Raw genomic sequence first — 21,696 nt, 5'->3', positions numbered from 1 at the left:
TTCAAAACTAATTCAATTTAAAAATAATTTTCAATAATTATTTATTATTTGCTTACCATTTCACTTATAAACAGTCGAAAAAAGTTTTGAATTATAATACAACTATACAAGAATTGTATGCAAGTTTTATATCATTTTAAAGAATGTAATTTTAAATGACAAATTTTATACAACTATACGACTTTTTTTATTTAGAATTCGTATATTCAAACTAAAATTTACATATACGAAATTATTTTAAATATGCCATTTCATTATTTTAATATCGAAAATTTTAATATTTTAATTCCATACATTTAAATTAAATTTTAAATATACCGAAAAAAATTTAGAATATGTAGCGCTTAAAATAATAACATTGTGAAAATTCTAAAAGCCTGTATTTCTTTCCAATTAAATTTCTAAATAGAATTTCATGCAGCTGAGAATAGTAGCTGTCGCATAAATACAGACCTGTATTCATTAAAACGATCTTTTTGAAATTCCGAATGAACTTTTAAGAAATGAATTAAGAACTAAAATTTTCTGAATTATATTTTTAGCGAAGCTTTTGAGTGTTTTCGTGTAGAAATTTCGACACAATACAACTATTTCAGTTTATAAAAATTGGAAGAGACTGATTTTTTGGCAGAAAAATAACTCATAAAAATACAACTTTCAGTCTCGCAAACTTTTAATCTTGTTTTTTCTTTAATGTTTTTAAAACAGATATTTAGACATACATCTTTTTGTCATTAATAAGAGACGGTTAATTTCTCGCATCTCTTACTGCAAGAGTTAAAAAACAGGTATTTTAAATTTACTTTATTTGTTATTTTTAGTTTTTAATATACATTTTTTCCAAATTCTGATGACATAAAAACTGATAATGGAAAAATTCAATATTCCTTAAAAATAAAAAAAAATGAGGAATTTTATTTTATTTTTTATATTTACCGCATTTTAACTAACGAAACATCTAACCCTAATCATGACTGAAAGTCGTTATATCTTATTGTTATATATATGTTACCGTGAATGACCGAAATCAAGAGAATGTCGACTTTCACCGGTGAATGTCAACATTCACATAGTAGCTTTGGTGAATATACGAAATATCTATATATATATTTCTCTTACACGGCGACAAAAAAAGCCTCATTACAACTCCCCGAATGGCAATGCTAGAAAATCGACCAATGATTGCCGCTAAAAAAAAATCACATGCCAAATCTAGCTGAGGTGGCTCAACATATAGCGACGGAAATAACCAGAGAGAGCATTCTCGCCAAATGTGATCTCTTCCGAAATTCACCTTATCAGCTGCGGCAATCTCATACTATTAAGCTAGGCAGAAGTGAGTAGTCTTTGTCGATAGATCTCTATTTTAGTATTTTGTCGAAAGCGCTTTTTTTTTACGAATTTATTTGAGGATTTTTGATTTATATCACGAATTTATTTGTTTTATTATTGTTATTAGTTATTCATTGAAAAATGAGTCTCAGTCGTGCTGTTACGCTTTAAGATTTTATACTATATCACATTTCTAATAGGTTTAACGAATTACATGTCATTTATTTGAATTCAAGTTTATTTTAATGACTTAGTATTTACCAAAAAGATGCAATTTTTTTTAAAAACAAGTTTTTATACGGATTTGAATGATTGTTTTGAATTCTTAGAATTTTGTGCATTTGCAATGTAACTAAGTTAGTAGCGAGCGAAGCGATCTTGGTTTACGAAGTAAACCATATAAGATGGCGTAGCAATTTTCGGGGGTTGGCGAGCGTTAGCGATCAGGGGGCGCAGCCCACTAGTTTGATATATCTGATTTGATTTGAACAACGACCAATTTCGGTGATTCACAGTAACAAATATATATTCGTTATATATTATTATCGTAGGTTGCTCCATTTGTATATTTCTGTAAAAAATTCATTATCCAAAACAACTGAAATTTTGTCATTGGTGGAGCAAATAATGACACATAATGACGGGAGAATATATGTTAAAATGAAATATGCTTTATTTTTCCTGCGAAATTGGATTATTTGTAACATCTTTATATAATAAAAGAATTTAAAGCTTAAGACTTCTTTAATGTTATGATCTTCATAATGTGCCGGTTTATTTATGAAAAAATCAAGAACTTTGTTTTAATGAAATACATAATTTATTTCTTAAAATCGAATCACAGTGTATACTATATTGTGAAATTATGAAAAATTAACGAAAATAACTTCTTAGCCTTTTAAAATTGCAAAAAATTAAATGTTTGTTTTGATTTCAAAACTTTTCTTTTTTAAAAAAAGTGTTTAAGAATATTGACATTAACAAATATCTTGAGATTTGTGTTCTTATAACAATAATTTTTATGTTATAAAAATCTATAATTTTAATAATATTTAAAGAAAATCTTGACCAGGCGTGAGTACATTTTAATTCTCTTTAAAATGTGCATGCAATGCTATAATAAACAAACGGAAGTTTTCTTTTAACCAGTCAAAATAAAGAGTTACAATTTTCTTTTTGGAATTCAAAAGTTTCCTTTCAAATTTTGTTCAAAAACCATCATCAAATATTTTGAGATATATTGAGCTTACGCCGGTAAAACTTCTCTTAAATTTCGAGGAAAATTCTTTATTGGGCTTTAATACAATTTATTCTTTTTAAAATGTTCTACAATAAGGAATAAACCTTTTTTCAAAAAAAACAAAGTAATCTCTAAGCAAATAGTAAGAGCAATGAAGAAAAGATGTGGACTATCCATCTATATAACCTCCGTTCATCATGTTTGACGTTTATGCATTAAAAGAACCTAAACAAAAACAAAAGAGCGTATCGAAAAGTGAAAAGAAAAATGCGTTGCTCCGTTGCACATCTATTAGAAACTGCTGATATAAGGTTAAAGCTGAGGTTTGAAGTCATCCATCATATGACTGAAGCTAACCTGCCACCGACGCAAATAAGGCAATTGATTTTATCAGTTTTAATTAGAGCACTTTTAAGATTGATGATACTAAAAAGTTCAAAAAATTGAATTAGTTTAGATGCGTAAATTAAGGAGAAAGATTAAATAAATATATCCAATGTCAAAAATATAATTTGATAAAAGTATTATGAATGTTTATTATAATATGTTTGTATTGATTTTGAAAGCGGGAAAACGTGTTCCAAAGGCGCTTAATAGAAAGTAAAGTAGTTTTTTTAAATCTTTGTTTATGCAGGGGGATTTCTTTAAAAAGATTATGGACATACGTATCTTAAAATGAGACTAAAGAAAAATTTTAATTTAATGTTAGTTGTTTAAATTAAACCAGATATTTTTAATGAATAATTAATAATAGAATGCAGCTGAATTTTTAATGTTTAAATTTCTTCCTTTTCATGATGAACCTTTAACTTTATTAGAAGAGCAGTGCCTCCCCCCCCCCTCTAAAAAAAAGAAAAAAGCAGACTACCCTAAATAACTTTTTCTTTAACTAAATAACTTATACTAAATAACTACCCTAAATAATGATCGGATCTTCACGTTCAAGGAATCAATATTGATGGTTCGAAAAGGTGACCTCAAATATGCTAATAAATTAGTGCAGACGATATTTAAAGTTACGAGATCAGACACAAAAACGTATTTTTTCTGCATAAACCAAACCTTTTTTTCAATAGATTAGGATTTCTAATCAACAAAATATAGGGGTCAGTCACAATATGAGAAATATGGTAACTATCGTTTGTTCAGGAGAGCTGTCCAACAATTGTACCCTAAATGTTAATTTTACATTTTGCGAGTTTCGCCATCTCTTACGAACTTTTTAAGCGAATTGAAACATTTTCACACAAAATTATAAAATTTGCTTATAGAAGGATAATTCCATACAGGAAATAATTTTCAGTAAACATTTATAGTTTACTTAATAATAGCCTAGAAAATTTTGAATTGTAAAGTGTACAATTTTCAGCATGATTTTATTGTATGGAATTTTACTTGGGAAAATACAAAATTTGCTCAAAATCGTTTGAATAGTTCACAGGGAAAAAAAGGCGTTAAAGTATGTCAATATACGCAAAAAGTAAAATTAACATTAAGAGGTTAAAACTCTGAACCGCCCTCCTCACCTTGAGAAAGCTGAATCCATCGAAAAAAATGCATGTTTGATGAGAGAAAACACGTTTTTGTGTCTAATTCCATAGCGTAATATATCGTCTGCAGTAATTAATTAGCATCTATGAAGTCACCCTCTCGAACCATTAAGATTGAGTCCAAGAACATAACGATTCTGTCATTAGATCAAAAGTTATTCAGGGTCAGGGTGGTCCATTTTTTTTTGGCATAGATTTACATTTACGAAAACAGCAAAGAATATTACAAAAAATATTATTTATAGGACAATAAAAGTAAACTATCATGACATAAAATATGTGGTAAATCAATAATTTTGTATAAAAAGATACTTTTTTTTACCGAAATCAAACCTTTTACTAACATAAAATAAATCTTTGTAATCTTTTTCAGATACAGAATGTCAATAGCAATACCATCCTATGAAATCATGTCTTTAAAATGCTTCATAAAATTTATCGCATTGAACCCAATAAAAAATCAGGATACCAATTTTGTATTTTGCTCAAAATTAATTTTAGTACAAATAATCGATTCGTTACTTGTAATTTGTTCATTTTATTGCCCAATTCTTGAAATACGATTGTAACTTCAAATTTTTACTACATTAGAGTGGTTTTTCTCGTTGAAACATTCCAAAACACCACATAATTACTGTATCAGAAAAAAGATAAACAGTACGAACAATTGATGTCATAAAACAAGTGGTATTTCAGAAATATTGAATTTATAAATAAAAAGACAGTTTTAGAATGAAAAAAAAACATTTCTTTATCATAAAATAAATATTCTTAAGTCTTTTTCTGAAACCGAATGTCAATAGCTACGCAATCACATGAAATCAATCTCTTAAATCACTTATTAAAAATTATCCCACTCGTCTCAGTGAAAATTAAAAAACCAATTTTGTTTTTCGTATATTAGCCTTATTTCGTATCTTTCATACAAATAATTGATTCTTTACTCCCCCTTTATTCATTTTCTTATTGGTTAATACTCGAAATAACGTTAATACTTCAACTATTTGGGACAGTGAAAGATTTTTCTATCATTTCAAAGCACCAAATGGTTTTATTGATTTTTCTATCAGTAAAAATAAAGATATATCTAGAAAACTTAATAATAAAAAAGTAAGCAGCCATGTCATAAAAAAAGGTTGTCTTTAACTGAAGCAATAAATAGATTGTGTTAACAAAACATTTGCCATTTTTTTAAATGTCAGGTATTTTAGATTATCTTTTACTGAGATTCAATTTCTTCTTATTTTCCTGTTTCCGTCTTTCTTCAACAAATGCTGCTATGTCAATATTATTTTTGTTTTATATTTTTATTATAAGGTTTGTTTTATATTTTTATTTAGAGTTTAATTCAGAAATACTTATTGCTATTTCTTAAAGCACCGATTATAGTGAAAAAATATGTTTCTATCTAATATCTCCCCAAAGATTTTAACAGTTACAATATTATATATTTTAATAGTCAATCGTTTCACAATACACAATATTTTAACAGTCACAATAAATTTCATAACAGTTACAATAAATAATTTCTTGTGACTGTTATGAAATTTTCAGAGTTTGATACTTCAATTTAAGTAGTGAAAGGAATATTTTCGTAAAAAAAAAAAAAAAAAATCTTAGTCATTTAAGTAATATTTTGACATTAATACCACAAAAAGTAGTCTGGCGCCAGACAAGATGAATGACTTTCCACAAATAGATCTTTACTCCGACATTTGCCTTGATATAGCTAAAGCAGTTTATAAGATATTTGGTCCTATATAGTGTCTTATTGATTTAAAATTGATTTATTTTCCACATCCAATTTACGACAACCAGCCAACAGGTAAAACTGTTGATGATTCCTCTCTCAAAATATTAACGTTTAGAAACAAGGAAACATAATTGGTTTGAAACAAAATCATCTGAATTAAAAATATTTTATTTTGAATGTAATAAAACATTTTTTAAAAATAAACGAAATTGTTTTAAATATCATTATTTTCCAAAACAAACTCAGTTATTCATTAAGTTAATTTAAAATAATTTTATTTATTAACTAGCTATTAATTAATTTATTAACTTGCTGAATTTCCGTCCTTGGTACGAATTAAGAACAGATATATCAATCAAAACTCTGAAATTATACAGAAAATCGATGAAAGTTAAATGCCGGCAGAATTTTAAAAAAAACTAAAATTAGTTCTTTTTCAGTCATTATTATTTATTGCACTTTCCAGTGGCTTCAAGTTTGTAGATAATTCAAAACATGATTTAAGAAATGCAAGTCCTCCAAATGAAGATTAGCTACATGCAGTATCATTTGACATGATGCTTCCGCTTGCACATGATTATCAAAAATTAATACAATTCAGCAATTTTCTCCATTAATTTAGCTTTTTAGCATGAACGATGCTTTTAAAGGTAACAAAGAAACAGTTTTTACTTAACTTTAATTAAATACGCTTACATGGTTATCATATACATCTACGATGATCTTTGAATTTCATCCTGACATAGTTGATTCGTAGATCCTGACATGACGAATAAAAAAAAATTAATATATTAAGAACGTACAATAAACTTTTTTTTGTGTTTCGGATTAAACAGAGCTGTAAGCCTGTTTATTGCCTGTTAAAAGAGCTGTACGCCTGTTAAAAATTATTGATACATACCTGATATAACGTTGCCTTAATTAAAAAAAAGAAGAAGAAAAATCTAAAAGAAGAAGAGTCCGCCGTTTAACATGTTACTCCTTTCCGATGCGGACAATACAGTTCCTCTAGGATCGTTCCTGAACGGCCTAACTGGAATTTTTTGAACAAATTTTAAGGTCGAGAGCTGAATTTAGTGTTAAGTGTTAGTTTCTTAGTGTTATGCTTTTGCACCAACAGTACACTAAATTAAGGACACTAATACAAATGGACTTTGACTTATAAGAGGCACAAACAAAGGCACACACTTTTTCTGAGTGGTCGGAAAAACTGCATAATTTCTATAGTTTCCTACAACTGCTTTTTTATAAATGTAGTGACTGCAAACTACTTTGGAATTGTAGTATCTGCTTCATTGCTTTAAAAAGACGAATAAGCAAATGGCTTACATAAAAAAAAGGGAATAATTAGGAAATATTTATTGATGTTTACTAGAGTAAGTTTGTTTGTTTTTTTCAAAACATTTGAAAACATTCTTTGAATTTGTTCACTTAATCTTCAACTTTTTATGCCTTTTTCGACATTGAATAATTAATTTAAGAAGTGCAAAATTATAAAATAATTGCAAATTTTTAACTGTTTAAGGCTCTTTTCCTCGAATTCTCTAAGTCTATCGAAAACACGTTGCATTTCCTTGAAATAACATTAATGTTTCACGAGTGCGCATTCACATGTGAAAGTGTGGCCAAAGTGATCTATTTTTCGTAATGGCTAAATTAGATATTAGTTATACGTGATTTTAAACACGTAATTTCTTTACGTAATCTCTGCTAATAAAGCTCCGCTGCAGCGTCGTTTTCATTGCAACCCTTGATGGATTCGCGAAGATTTCTACCTATCAAATTCTAAAGATTTTATTTCATATTTTATAACCGTAGTTTAACAGCAGACCCAATTTTATGACTTTACAACTACTAATGTTCAACCCCTTAACCTTCTCCTTTTGAACCCAATCCGGAAGACAAGGAAACTCCTGGATCGAGTATTGGGAGAAATTTTGCTGATGCAGCTATCCCGCATTTGCGTTACGTGGAGAGGAAGACCACGAGAACCTTCCACGGTTAGACTGACGGGAAGAGTACTCCAACCCATGATCCGTCTACCACTGAGGATATTTCACGTCAGCACTGTGCAATCCGGATGCGGAATTCGAATCAACTGGGATTCGAACCCGGTTCGCCTCATTGGAAGGCTCTATCCCCTGAGCCATCGCGGCTCACATTCGAGAGATTAAATGCTCTTTTCTAAACTTATATTAAAAGTAGTTGCCAGAAATCGCAACAAACTACTGCTGTTGCGATTATCGCACTACTCACGACATTACTTTTTTTTTAAATAAAAGTAGCACACTGCACTACAAACTACGAAAAAAAAGTAGCGACTACAGTAGTTTCACTACTTGTAGTGAGCTACTTCTAATAACTGCTTTTGCTTTTATATTAACTATTTTATATTAACTAATTTTTTTATTAACTATGAAAAAAAATATCAAGAGATTAATGATCTCTTCGCCCTAACTAAAAACGGATTTCTCTTAAATGAAAAAATATTGATTAAAATTGACTGCAAAGCAGTTTTTGTTGCTAAACATGTTAAAGTAAACATCCATTTCCAATTAAATTATTTTTACTGTGTTTTAGGCATTATAGTTGTAAGATACGATCTTCAGCTAAGGTCAATGTTCCTCTTTTATGGAAAAGAAGAAAAAAGCTTTCTAACTATTACTCTCATAATTAATTTTTTTGTACTCACAGTAGTTCTTGAATGTTTATTTTGTTGAAATTATGAATAGTTATTTTATCTCTCAAAGTACATTAATATGAATTTCAAAAATCATATATTTTAAATTCCTTTATGTTTCGTTTAAAAATAACATAAGATTTTTTTTATCTTTGATCCATTATGTTGTAAATATTCAATTCACACAATAAATTTGTTTTTGTTTCAACGCATAGATTTACTAAATTGTTTTGAACTCTGTTATTATTCAAAATGAATTTGTAACTTAACTTTTTTTAACGTTTGTTTAGTTTAGAATAAAAATATTAGCTTAATATTTTCTAGAAATTAAATGTTCTATAAGTATACAAAGACCTATAAGTGTATAAAATTTTAAGAGGCTTATAGTTTGCTTATAACACAACGTATAAAGTGGAATTTCATAACTGCAAACATTAATGCAGGATCATATGTTATTTTAGAATTATTTTCCAAATTTAAAAACCAAAAAGCATACACGTTATGTATCACAAATTTATGTTTAACCAAGAGAAAAACGTTATTGATATCTGTCCAATTACAATCGAGGAAGGCAGATGTAATAAACAGTAAAACATAATTAATGGGAGGCTGAAACTATTAAAGGTAAATGTGATTAAATTTCTACTGCATTTCGCTCCAGATCATTTTTTTTAACTTCTGTTATAGACCATAATAGCATTTCTTATGTCTGTGATAATCTTTTCCGACATATGCGGTATGTTGTTCGTGATTTTGTCACAGTAGAACGTGCGCAAACTGTTACTATTCTTGCGCAAGTTAGTACTCAAGTGGAAAGATACTTTCCATGGAGCTCTTGCGCATCATTTAGGAACTGAAAACATCAAAAACAGTTTTATTGGACGAAAAAAAGGGGGTGTTGAAAAACGTCTGCAAATTTCACCAAGCAATAAAACTAATTCTCTTGTTCAATTTTCCGCCTTTGTCAACAGAAAATTTTAAAACGTTAAGAACTATTTAATGGTTAACAAAATAAATAATCTATAAAAACCAATTATTGAAAAACTTTTAATTTAAAATAAAATAACTTTTTTTACTAAAAAAAGGAAAATATTTCAATATTATTTGTTTTTGTGTACTTATTGTGTAAGGTAAAATTAAAATCGAGTATTGATTGTTTATCACTATTTACGTAAAGCATTGAATGCATAAAAAGAAAGTCAGCAAGCAAAGTGTAAGTAGTTTTGTTTTTTTACATGCATAAATCAAACCAATCATGCTTAAATACAAAACACTAGTGAGGAGTTTAAATATCACGACCATAATAATTGATATTTCACAATATTTCAAGATTTTTTTCAATTTATTAGTTCTTTTACCACTATATTAGACAATATTTTCTTTACCTATTAAAGAAAAAACAATTTTTGAATTTTTTTTCATTAATCATAATTTTAAGAACTCAGTAATTAACTCATATCTATAGATTTACTAAATAAATTAGACACTATACTCGCAATGGTATCATTGTCATTAATTAAAAATATTTTTATTTCGATAATTGTTGCTGCTACATTTAACACCATACTAGTATTTAGTTTGATAATATAAAATTCATGTTAATGTCCATGTTAATACCATACAAAACTACCTCAATAAGATTGTTTGATATAATAAAAATTAATTTTGGTGGATTGTAGTCGAAGTTTATCTTGTACAATAATCATCATGATATTACTATAATAATGTGCATAATTATCACGTTAAAATTGTTTAATTGCATAATTATTGATAGTTAGCATTGTTGAGGTTTGAGTTCGAGATTAGTTATAGTTTTGAGTTTCCTATGCTGGCAACATCTTATTGTTTTTATATCCTTTTGGGTGTAAATAAAAATTAAGTTTTCAGTTTGTTCTACGTGACTTTCAGTCTGATTTGCTCTCAACAAAATCCAACATTTGGTGCCGAAATAACTCGGTAAGTCATACTGAACCTTGTTATAATTACTTTCGTCGAAAATCTGAATTGGAATGGCTACCGGTAGTGAAAAACTTGTAATATTTAAACGCAAACGAACAACGCTACGTACCGCCATTACGAAACTAACGACGAAATTGAACGATGCTGCTAGTACACAAACTGAAAAAGAATACAACATTGAACGTTTACGAGATAAAATTAAAGAATTAACCTTGGCAGACGATGAAATACATAATTTTTTAAATGATGAAGAATATCAGGAAGACATAATAGAATGCGAAAGATACACAGAATATGCTCATTTGGCGTTATTTAATTTCAAAAGAACAGCGAATCGGAACACGAATTCAATTTCTGAAACATCGCCAACAGCTGCCAATATAAATAATTTTTCAGCTTCGCCTTCAAATGTTACAGTAAAGTTGCCTACAATAAAAATAAATACGTTTTACGGCGAAATTGAAGAATTCCATAGTTTTTGGGAGCGTTTTGAAAACTGTATCGACAAAAACGAAAGTTTATCGCTGATTGACAAGCATGTTTTTTTACGGGGATATTTAGATGGAGAAGCAAAACGAATAGTTGATGGAATTAATATAACTGCAGAAACATACGCAACAGCAAAGGATATTTTGAAATCGAAATATGGCGATAAAGATAAAATAATACAGGCTCATCTCGATTATTTAGAAAACCTAAAACCTGTCAAAAATCACTCTCCAGCAGCAATAAATGAGTTATATAATGATTGTAATCGAAGAATACAGGCTTTAGATGCTTTAAGAGAAAAAACTCAATCATACGGAAGAATTTTGGCTCCTAAAATACTTCGTGCTTTTCCTCATGAAATCTGTCGTAACTGGATTGTACATGCCAAACGTGAAAATTTTGGTGAAAGTGATATTTCAAAATTAATGAAATTTTTATCAGAAGAGGTCGAGGGATCAATTACTGCAAGCAATATTAAAGGTTCACTAGCTCCAGACTATCCTATTAAATCTTCCTTAGAAAATTTTAACGTGAATTCTAAATCAGTTACCAAAAGTAAAATAATGTCACCCTTTTGTCCTTTCTGTGAAACTGTCGGACATTGGCCTCAACAGTGCAATGTTGTAACGGACATAGACGCGCGCATACAGAAATTGAAGACTAGTAATAGATGTTTTTTGTGCACTAACCGAGGACATAACAAAAAGAATTGCCCTCGTAGAGAAAAATTTGTCTGTTCCAAATGCAAGAGAAAACACCATACATCAATATGCAAACCTCTAACCAATGAGCAGCCTGCGGCTACATCTACAAACAAAATTGATGTATCGTCTTCCAGTTTCGTTCATTTGCAAACTGCACGAGTTTTCATAACTGGGCCCACTGGCATTACAAAACTGACACGTTGTCTTTTGGATGGTGGAAGTCAATCTAGTTTCGTTTCTTCTAATCTTGTGGATACTTTAAAACTTCCAGTAATTTCAACCAGGCATTTGGACATTCAAGCCTTCGAATCCCCAGCTAATGTTGGCTACATGCGAAGACAAGTCAAATTTCAGTTATCAAGTATCTGGGACAAATCTAAAGTTAATGTTACTGCATTTGAAAGCTCCAACAAATATGCATCACACCTACCTTCATCAACGGATGTTTCACTCTTTGCTAAAAACAAGCGAATGAAACTTGCTGATCCAGATGATTCATTGTCGAACTTACCAATTGAGATTTTAATCGGTGCAGATTACTACTGGATTGTTATGAATTCTGAAGCTCCAGTCAGGTTGTCGGATTCTCTGGCCTTGGTCCCATCAAATTTTGGTTGGGTACTTAGTGGAACTCGATCACACGCAACAGTTTCCTTCATTTCAACGGTTCATAATGTTGATGTGGATACTTCAACTCAGGAATTAGATAATGTGGTACGAAATTTCTGGAACTTAGAGAGCATTGGCATACAAACAACACAAGAAAAAATAAGTCCTCACAACTCTGAACTCTTAACGAACTTTCATCAATCTTTTGAAATCATCGATGGTAGAAGAGTTGTAAAATTGCCTTGGAAACCAGAAGTTCAACTTTCGTCGAACAATTATGAAGTCGCAATTCAACGATTTAAATCTTTAACAAGGAAACTGCATGCAAATTCAGAATTCAAAGTAAAATATATTGAGCACATGCAAGATTACATTGATAAAAAACACGTTGAAGTTGTCTCAGAAACACATAATGAAGAACGTTTATATTACTTGCCCCATCACGCAGTAAAGAAAATCACAAATGGAGAAACTAAGTGGCGTATAGTTTTTGATGCATCTTCACATTCTCCAGGTCACCCATCTTTGAACGACGCTCTTGAAGTAGGACCAAATCTTCTTCCCGATATCTTAGCCACATTGTTGAGATTTCGACTTTCTAAAATAGCAATCACTAGTGATGGGCGACAAGCATTTCTGCAGCTGATTCTAGCAGAAGAAGACAGAGATGCAACACGATTTATTTGGTACAATACTACATATACTCCTGATGGGAAACTCTGCACTGAAGATAAAATTGTAACCTATCGATTCACACGTCTTCCATTTGGACTCGTCTCTAGTCCATTTTTATTAGCAGCTTCTCTTCGTGAATTGGCTTCAAAACACAAACAAGCATATCCTACAGCAACTAGACACATTGAGAATAACACCTATATGGATGATTTTGTAACGGGAACGTCTACGAATACTGAAGCTCTGATTCTTCACCAAGAACTGCAGAAACTTACATCACTTATTAGCCTACCATTAGACAAATGGACTACAAATTCTAAGATTTTGAAAGATATGTGGAAACAAGAAAACGTCTCGTTTAAGGATATCACGCAAGTCTTGGGTGTTAAATGGGATACTAACAGTGATGTTTTTCAAATTGATGTGCAGACAAAAATTGTTCAAGCATGTAAAGAACCAGTAACAAAACGCTTACTACTGAAGTTGATGTCAAAGTTTTACGATCCTCTAGGCTTGTTTGCTCCAGTTACAGTAGTTGTGAAGATATTGTTTCAAGATACATGGCTTAGTGGTATTCAGTGGGATGAACTATTACCTCCATCTGTAGCACAGCAGTGGCACAAGTGGATAAATGAATTACACTATCTGAATGAAACATGCATCTCAAGATGGATTGGCTTTTCCGAAAATTCCGACGTTACCATACATGTGTTTTGCGACGCTTCGGAACGTGCATATGGTGCTTGCTTGTACGCGCGTCACGCAGATGATATTTCTGCAGAGATCCATCTCATTTGCAGTCGAAATAAACTAGCCCCAACCAAAAGGGTCACCCTTCCGAGACTTGAATTGTTAGCTGCACTACTAGGAGCTCGCCTACTCCGATACTTTTGCAGGGAAACGAACATGAATTCCCACACTGCCATACTATGGAGCGATTCTACTGTAGCTTTAAGTTGGATAAAAGGAAATCCCAACCTTTGGAAAACATTTGTCTGCAACAGAACAACAGAAATTCTTCAAAACACTGCTTCAGTGAAATGGCGCCACTGTCCCGGTACAGATAACCCAGTGGATTATCTTACTCGTGGTACCTTTCCATCACAGTTATCGATTTTAGAATCTTGGTGGCACGGCCCGAAATGGCTAAAACACGATCCAGAAACTTGGCCTATCAAAGTTTTGTCTACACGTACACAACCTTTAGTTGAAGCTGAATCACGAAAAACCAAATTTCAATCCTCCTACGTTGCAACTACAGAACCCATCATAGATATATCTCGTTATAGTTCTTATACGAAACTTCTTCGTGTGACTGCCTGGATTCTACGTTTTGTACACAACTGTAAGACTCAGCAACGCATAACTCATGAACTGAATTGTAATGAAATAGAGAAAGCTAAAAACTATTGGATACAGACTGTACAGAATCAATGTTTCTCAGCTGAAATAAATGCCTTAAAAGCGGAACGTCCCCTGCCGAAAAAATCCAAAATTTCCTGTTTCAATCCCTTTCTCGAAGATAATTATTTACGCCTAGGGGGAAGGCTGCAATTTTCAAACATTTCAGCTGACACTCGACACCCTTTATTGCTCGATGGTAAACACTATTTTGTCCACCTTTTGATCCAGCATACCCACATACGACTTCACCATTTAGGTGTGCGTATAATCCGGTCCGAGTTACGTTCAACCTTCTGGATTTTAAGAGGACGTCAAGCTATAAAGCAAGTTATTCACAAATGCCTACCTTGCAAGCTGTTCAAAGCGAAATGCGGAAAACAAATCGAAGCTCCTTTACCTCCTGAAAGAGTTGTACCTTCTGCTTCATTTACTACCACAGGAATTGATTTTGCTGGACCCGTGAATATTCGTTGTTTGAAATTAAGAGACACAGCCTACATAACACTATTTACTTGTGCAACAACACGTGCATTACACATCGAACTTGTGTCGGATCTTACCACAGACAAATTTCTTTTGGCACTACAACGTTTTGTTGGCCGCAGAGGACTCCCACACACAATCTATACCGACAATGCTACCACTTTTCATGCAGCAAATAAGGACTTGATTCTGCTATGGCAAGTTCTGTCATCAGCTAAAACTCAGCAATATTATGCCCAAAATGACATAACTTGGAAATTTATCGCCCCACGAGCGGCTTGGTGGGGAGGCTGGTGGGAACGCCTAATAGTTGTCAAGCGCAATCAGGACAATGTCATTAACGTTCGAATTGGCGATATTGTACTTCTACAAGAAAATGTCCGACCACGTCACATGTGGAAGAAAGCTAGAGTGGTGAACTTGCATGAAGGACGAGATGGAAAAATAAGATCCTGTGAGCTGAGAGTTAATGGTCACAATATAACCCGTCCGGTAGCTCTGGTCATCCCCCTCGAGGTCGACCAGGGTGGGGAGGATGTTGAGGTTTGAGTTCGAGATTAGTTATAGTTTTGAGTTTCCTGTGCTGGCAACATCTTATTGTTTTTATATTCTTTTTGGATGTAAATAAAAATTAAGTTTTCAGTTTGTTCTACGTGACTTTCAGTCTGATTTGCTCTCAACAAAATCCAACAAGCATGATAAACAAGATGATTCAGGGAAATCTATTATAAAAACCTTGAGCAAAATTTTAATTTCTCAAAATATTATATTTTTAGTTAATGTTTACGGTTACGCTTTTAATTATGTTTACGATCAAATTTATTTAACATTTACAGTAAATGCTATCTACCGAGAACACAATTAAAATAAAACTCCAATTTTTGTAAAGATATTTATTTTCTTTTAAATTTATGTCCATTGTTTTTATGCTGTTTTAACTAGTTTAGATAAAACTTTATGGCATTAAGTATCGTTAATTCAGAAACTAGATTACGCTGAACATTAATGAGATGATGAATTATTTATAAAGCTGTGAATCACAAGGGAGTGATTTTAGTTTGTAAACAAACCTATCTCTCAACAAAATAGATAATCAATTAACGTTAGAGCTCATCTATTTTCATCAGTTAAGCAATAAAACGCAAACAGCGTTAGTTAATTTAATTTCTTTTCCTTGTACATAACATGAATATAATATAAACTCTACAAATTCAATTCAATTTATACGGTAGCATTGCGATAATTTTAATAAAAAATACTGATAAAACGTAGCAAAATTTAAAACCATTTTGTGAAAACGTACTCTTAATTTAATTATATAACTATACGAGTCTTATTTATAATTAGCCAGGGAGTTTGTTTAACTAAATAATTTCACGGAAATTGTTGAAATAAAGATGCTTTGAAAATGCTATAATGCTAACTATTATTAGTTAACTATTATACTAACTATTATAAGAGCATAAATTGCAAGTTATTAGCTTTCTGTTCCTGTTTTAAAGGAACTTTGTTTTATTTTAAAAGGCAAAAACAAGTAAAATAAAATCAAAATTTTATCTATGTTTACGTCTGAAAGTCCAAATTTGCATTAAAAAATAATTCAAAGAATAAACAACTACAAAATGCTTTTTGTTAACTGATATTTTTTTGTATAACGATTACAGTAAAAAAAAATAAAGTGTTATTTTTTTTTCTGCAGAAAGAAAATATTGCAACAAGAAAAATTTATCAGTTTTAAATCGCGGTTCTATAAATGCAGGTATATTATTAACATTTAAATTTTAAACTGGATAAATAAAGAAGACTAGTTAAGCATTTATAATATTTTGGCCCTTTGATCTTATTTGGATTACCATCAGCAGGTAGCTAAACCCTTTTCCAAAGTTACTGGGTTTCACTCTCTAAAACTGCAACTAGAAGCATTGAGATTTTGGCTATTTTATTTCATTTAATATTTTTATTTATTTGTTTATATGCATTCCTTTTTTTTTCATTTTAAACTTCATTACGACACGTGTTATGCTTACGTATATTTTCATGCCCATGCATATTTTATATACAATTCAGCCTGACATGTAATATATTTATTGTATATTATGTTTATTGTGCACTGATTAAACTGGAGTACAATTCGTTTTACTGTTGCATGAGATTTTTTTTAACAGTCATTGATTTCAAATCTGCAATCCTTTTTTTTTTCTCAAAGTTAGATTTTTTTCAAATGACAGTTTCGGTCTATTTTCTTTTTTCACATTTGCAAAATAAAAAACGTTATTTAGATCAGGGGGATGCATAAACGGTACGACAGACTTCTTGGGGAGTTAGAGAACATCATCAGGATTAAGATTAAATAGGAATTCATGCCCTCATATGCCATAAGAAACTACTAACGTTTTTTTTTCATCAAAAACATTTCTAAATCTAATAAACGATATAAATTTTACAACTTTATATTTAAATACGGTTTCACTCAACCAATTTTACTAATGAAAACAAAATATGTTGCAAAAAATGAAAATATTATTCGATGTTCTTTGAACTTAAATTGGGGAGAAAGAAAGCAGCTGCCACAAACCAATATATATGTGAACTCAAAAACATTCTTATCTTGTTTCTCCCTCCCTCTACATAATAAGTATCCAAACAAACTCCGAGAACCGAAAAACGGCTGGGTCCTGTGAATTTCGAACAAAAAGTTGAAAATAAATCTCACTGTATCCAAGTTTTTTCTACTTTTTATTATTTTTAAATTTCCCCATTCAGACATTTTTACGTATTTATCTATATTATATAAAACGCTAATACGTACGTATGTATCAATAAAACCGATGATATTTCTTTTCTCGCGCTGGCAACAGTTTTCATTTTTAATTGATTGGCTTCGGCGCGCAAGAGCTCGTAGTGAGCATCATGTGGCTAATCCATGTTATATAAAACGCTAATACGTTTTAATTGATAGGCTTCGGAGCGCAAGAGCACGTAGTGTGCATTATATGTCTAATCGGGTGAATTCTCACCAAATTATCAAAAAAAATCTCACAAAATAATCTTCATCGAAGCCGATGCTTTACATCCGGCGTTCAGTAGTATTTCATATTGTTTTACAACACATGGTTTTAACCCTCTGGTGGGAAAGACTTTAAAACAAAACTTACAACAGTTACTTTTCTCAACAACTGAAATTTAGAATAGTGTGACTATGAAAAATATGTGAACTGTTTGCAATTTCAAATTAATATTGAAATGCACAGGTTTAGAATTTTCTACAGTGAAAAGTTTTCGGAACTTCAGTGTTCAAAAAAGTATACAAAAGCTAGATCGTATCCAATGAACTGCGAAAGCAGTTCCGGGGGTTGGTGAGCGCCAGCGAGCAGGGGGTGAAGCCTCCTAGTTGATATATAAAACAATAAACCAACTGCCTGAAAAAATTAATAAATTTCTAATTTATCAGGAGCTTATTAACTTATTAGTACGAGTAATCTTTAATTGTAGTTGAAAGAGGGAAAAAAGTTACTAACACCATTTAATAAATTACTAATTTATCAGGAAGTTTAATAACTTATTAGTAAGAGTTATTCCTAATTTGAATTTAAGCAAAAAAAATTACAGACACCATATGCTAAAGTTTTTTCGACTACTAATTATTTTTTTTAAATTTCCCCAGTTGGGCATTCCCACATATTTATTGTTAAATAAGACAACGTCGGAAAAACAACTGAAAAAAGAGCAATATTTGAAAAGAAAATAAATTTGATTAATAATAATTCAAAGCTAAGAGATTAACTCCAATAAATAATTTTACCAATAATTGAAAATGGTTTTAAAAATTTTTTAATTACTATTCTTCTTCAAAACAGCAAATATCATTGTCGATAATCTTTGATGTTTATTTTCATTTTATTTTATAACCGTCGTTGAACAGACGACCGAATTTTGGATTTACGACTACCACCGTTCTACTCCATAGCCTTATAATTTTGAACCCAATCCAGAAGACAAGGATACTCCTGGATCAAGCATTGGGAGGAATATGCCTTCGTGGAGGACTATTTGATAAAACTTACCCACATTTGCGTTACTTGGACAGGAAAATCACAAAAACCTCCAACGATTAGCCTTATGACAAAGGGACTCCGTGTACATCTGAGGAAACTATACGTCAGCACTGTGATCGGTGCTAGCCGGGTGTGGAATTCGAATCAACCAGCCTTCCCTGGGATTCGAACCCGGTTCTCCTCATTGGAAGGCAAACGTTCTATCCCCTGAGACATCGTCAATATTTATGGATATTTTCCATAGTTGACATGTATCGATATTCATCGTAATCATAATGCATTGTGAGCATACCCCATTACATATCGTCATTACAATAACTGAAAAATATTGATATTTTAAAATACATTGATGTATTTCCCAGCTCGAGCTGAAAGGGCTAGTAAAAGGCTGCAAATAAAATTTTAAAAATTCAAAACTTTCAAAAACTTTGGCTATTTCTTGTAACATAGATAAATAATTCTCAAGAAATACACTTCGGAAAATAATAAAAATTTCAGAATAGTTTTTTTTTCAAATATATTAATTTACTAATTTTAATTAGTACCTTACAGAGAGCAGTGTAATTTATAAACTTCGTGCAACTTATAATTATTTCCTTACATTTAAGAGCCAAGAAAATGGCAACCAATATAATGACTTTTGAAAATTTTTTCTATCATGTTCTTCTACTATTAGGTCTGGCACTCTTACTTTGTGTCGTGAACAACAAGGCTTTTTAAAAGAGTTCAATTTTATTAACGTATTATTAATGATTTAGAGAAAATTGGAGAGTTTATGTTATTAATGATTTAGACTAGACAGGAAAATGGCATCATAAAATTCTACTTGTTTTTTAAAATCTATCTAAATGGATGCTTCTCTGAATTTTTATCTTCTCTGTTCCAAATAGAAGAGTTATTTTAATTTCGTATTAATAGTATTAAATAAAATTACCATTCTTTTGTATGATTCCAGTTTTCTGTGACAGTTAAAGTGAATGATAGTCCCTGGCCAAATTATTAGATGCAATATAAGATTCTATGTAAAATCTTTATTATCAGGTGACACTATACAGCTTTATTGTTTTTATGCGGTTGTTTGCACTTGTTTACGTTAATGTATCAATGGGTTAAATTAGACGATATGTAATATAAATTCGACGATTGGATAAATTGGACGACATGTTATATAAATATAAAATATTTATTATATCAGGTATTATATTAGTATATTATAATAATTAGACCTAAATATTAGATGCAATATGAGATTCTATGTAAAATCTCAACTATCAGGTGATACTATACAGCTTTATTGTTTTTATGCGGTTGTTTGCACATGTTTACGTTAATGTATCAATGGGTTAAATTAGACGATATGTAATATAAATTCGACGATTGGATAAATTGGACGACATGTTATATAAATATAAAATATTTATTATATCAGGTATTATATTAGTATATTATAATAATTAGACCTAAATATTAGATGCAATATGAGATTCTATGTAAAATCTCAACTATCAGGTGATACTATACAGCTTTATTGTTTTTATGCGGTTGTTTGCACATGTTTACGTTAATGTATCAATGGGTTAAATTAGACGATATGTAATATAAATTCGACGATTGGATAAATTGGACGACATGTTATATAAATATAAAATATTTATTATATCAGGTATTATATTAGTATATTATAATACTTAGACCTAAATATTAGATGCAATATGAGATTCTATGTAAAATCTAAACTATCAGGTGATACTATACAGCTTTATTGTTTTTATGCGGTTGTTTGCACATGTTTACGTTAATGTATCAATGGGTTAAATTAGACGATATGTAATATAAATTCGACGATTGGATAAATTGGACGACATGTTATATAAATATAAAATATTTATTATATCAGGTATTATATTAGTATATTATAATACTTAGACCTAAATATTAGATGCAATATGAGATTCTATGTAAAATCTAAACTATCAGGTGATACTATACAGCTTTATTGTTTTTATGCGGTTGTTTGCACATGTTTACGTTAATGTATCAATGGGTTAAATTAGACGATATGTAATATAAATTCGACGATTGGATAAATTGGACGACATGTTATATAAATATAAAATATTTATTATATCAGGTATTATATTAGTATATTATAATAATTAGACCTAAATATTAGATGCAATATGAGATTCTATGTAAAATCTCAACTATCAGGTGATACTATACAGCTTTATTGTTTTTATGCGGTTGTTTGCACATGTTTACGTTAATGTATCAATGGGTTAAATTAGACGATATGTAATATAAATTCGACGATTGGATAAATTGGACGACATGTTATATAAATATAAAATATTTATTATATCAGGTATTATATTAGTATATTATAATAATTAGACCTAAATATTAGATGCAATATGAGATTCTATGTAAAATCTAAACTATCAGGTGATACTATACAGCTTTATTGTTTTTATGCGGTTGTTTGCACATGTTTACGTTAATGTATCAATGGGTTAAATTAGACGATATGTAATATAAATTCGACGATTGGATAAATTGGACGACATGTTATATAAATATAAAATATTTATTATATCAGGTATTATATTAGTATATTATAATAATTAGACCTAAATATTAGATGCAATATGAGATTCTATGTAAAATCTCAACTATCAGGTGATACTATACAGCTTTATTGTTTTTATGCGACTAAAACCGGTTTGCACTACATGTGCCAATTGACTAACATTACAATTTAAT

At 30.4% G+C, this 21,696-nt stretch overlaps 1 protein-coding gene across 1 annotated transcript; it reads left to right on the top strand.

The window, feature by feature from the left end:
- Positions 1–9,286: 9,286 nt before the first annotated feature.
- On the top strand, positions 9,287–19,936 carry LOC147807390 (uncharacterized). Its single transcript, XM_087168921.1, has 5 exons — positions 9,287–9,291; positions 11,725–12,536; positions 12,765–14,336; positions 14,436–15,421; positions 19,889–19,936. Exons 1-5 carry the CDS (start codon positions 9,287–9,289, stop codon positions 19,934–19,936), a joined length of 3,423 nt encoding a protein of 1,140 aa, XP_087025047.1.
- The last annotated feature ends 1,760 nt before the right edge of the window (positions 19,937–21,696 follow it).

This window comes from Parasteatoda tepidariorum, chromosome 7, assembly GCF_982258835.1.
Source record: "Parasteatoda tepidariorum strain Cologne lab strain chromosome 7, Ptep-v5.0, whole genome shotgun sequence".
NCBI lineage: Eukaryota > Metazoa > Arthropoda > Arachnida > Araneae > Theridiidae > Parasteatoda > Parasteatoda tepidariorum.
Note: the sequence above shows the minus strand (reverse complement) of the source record. Positions and strands in the feature narration are given on the sequence as shown.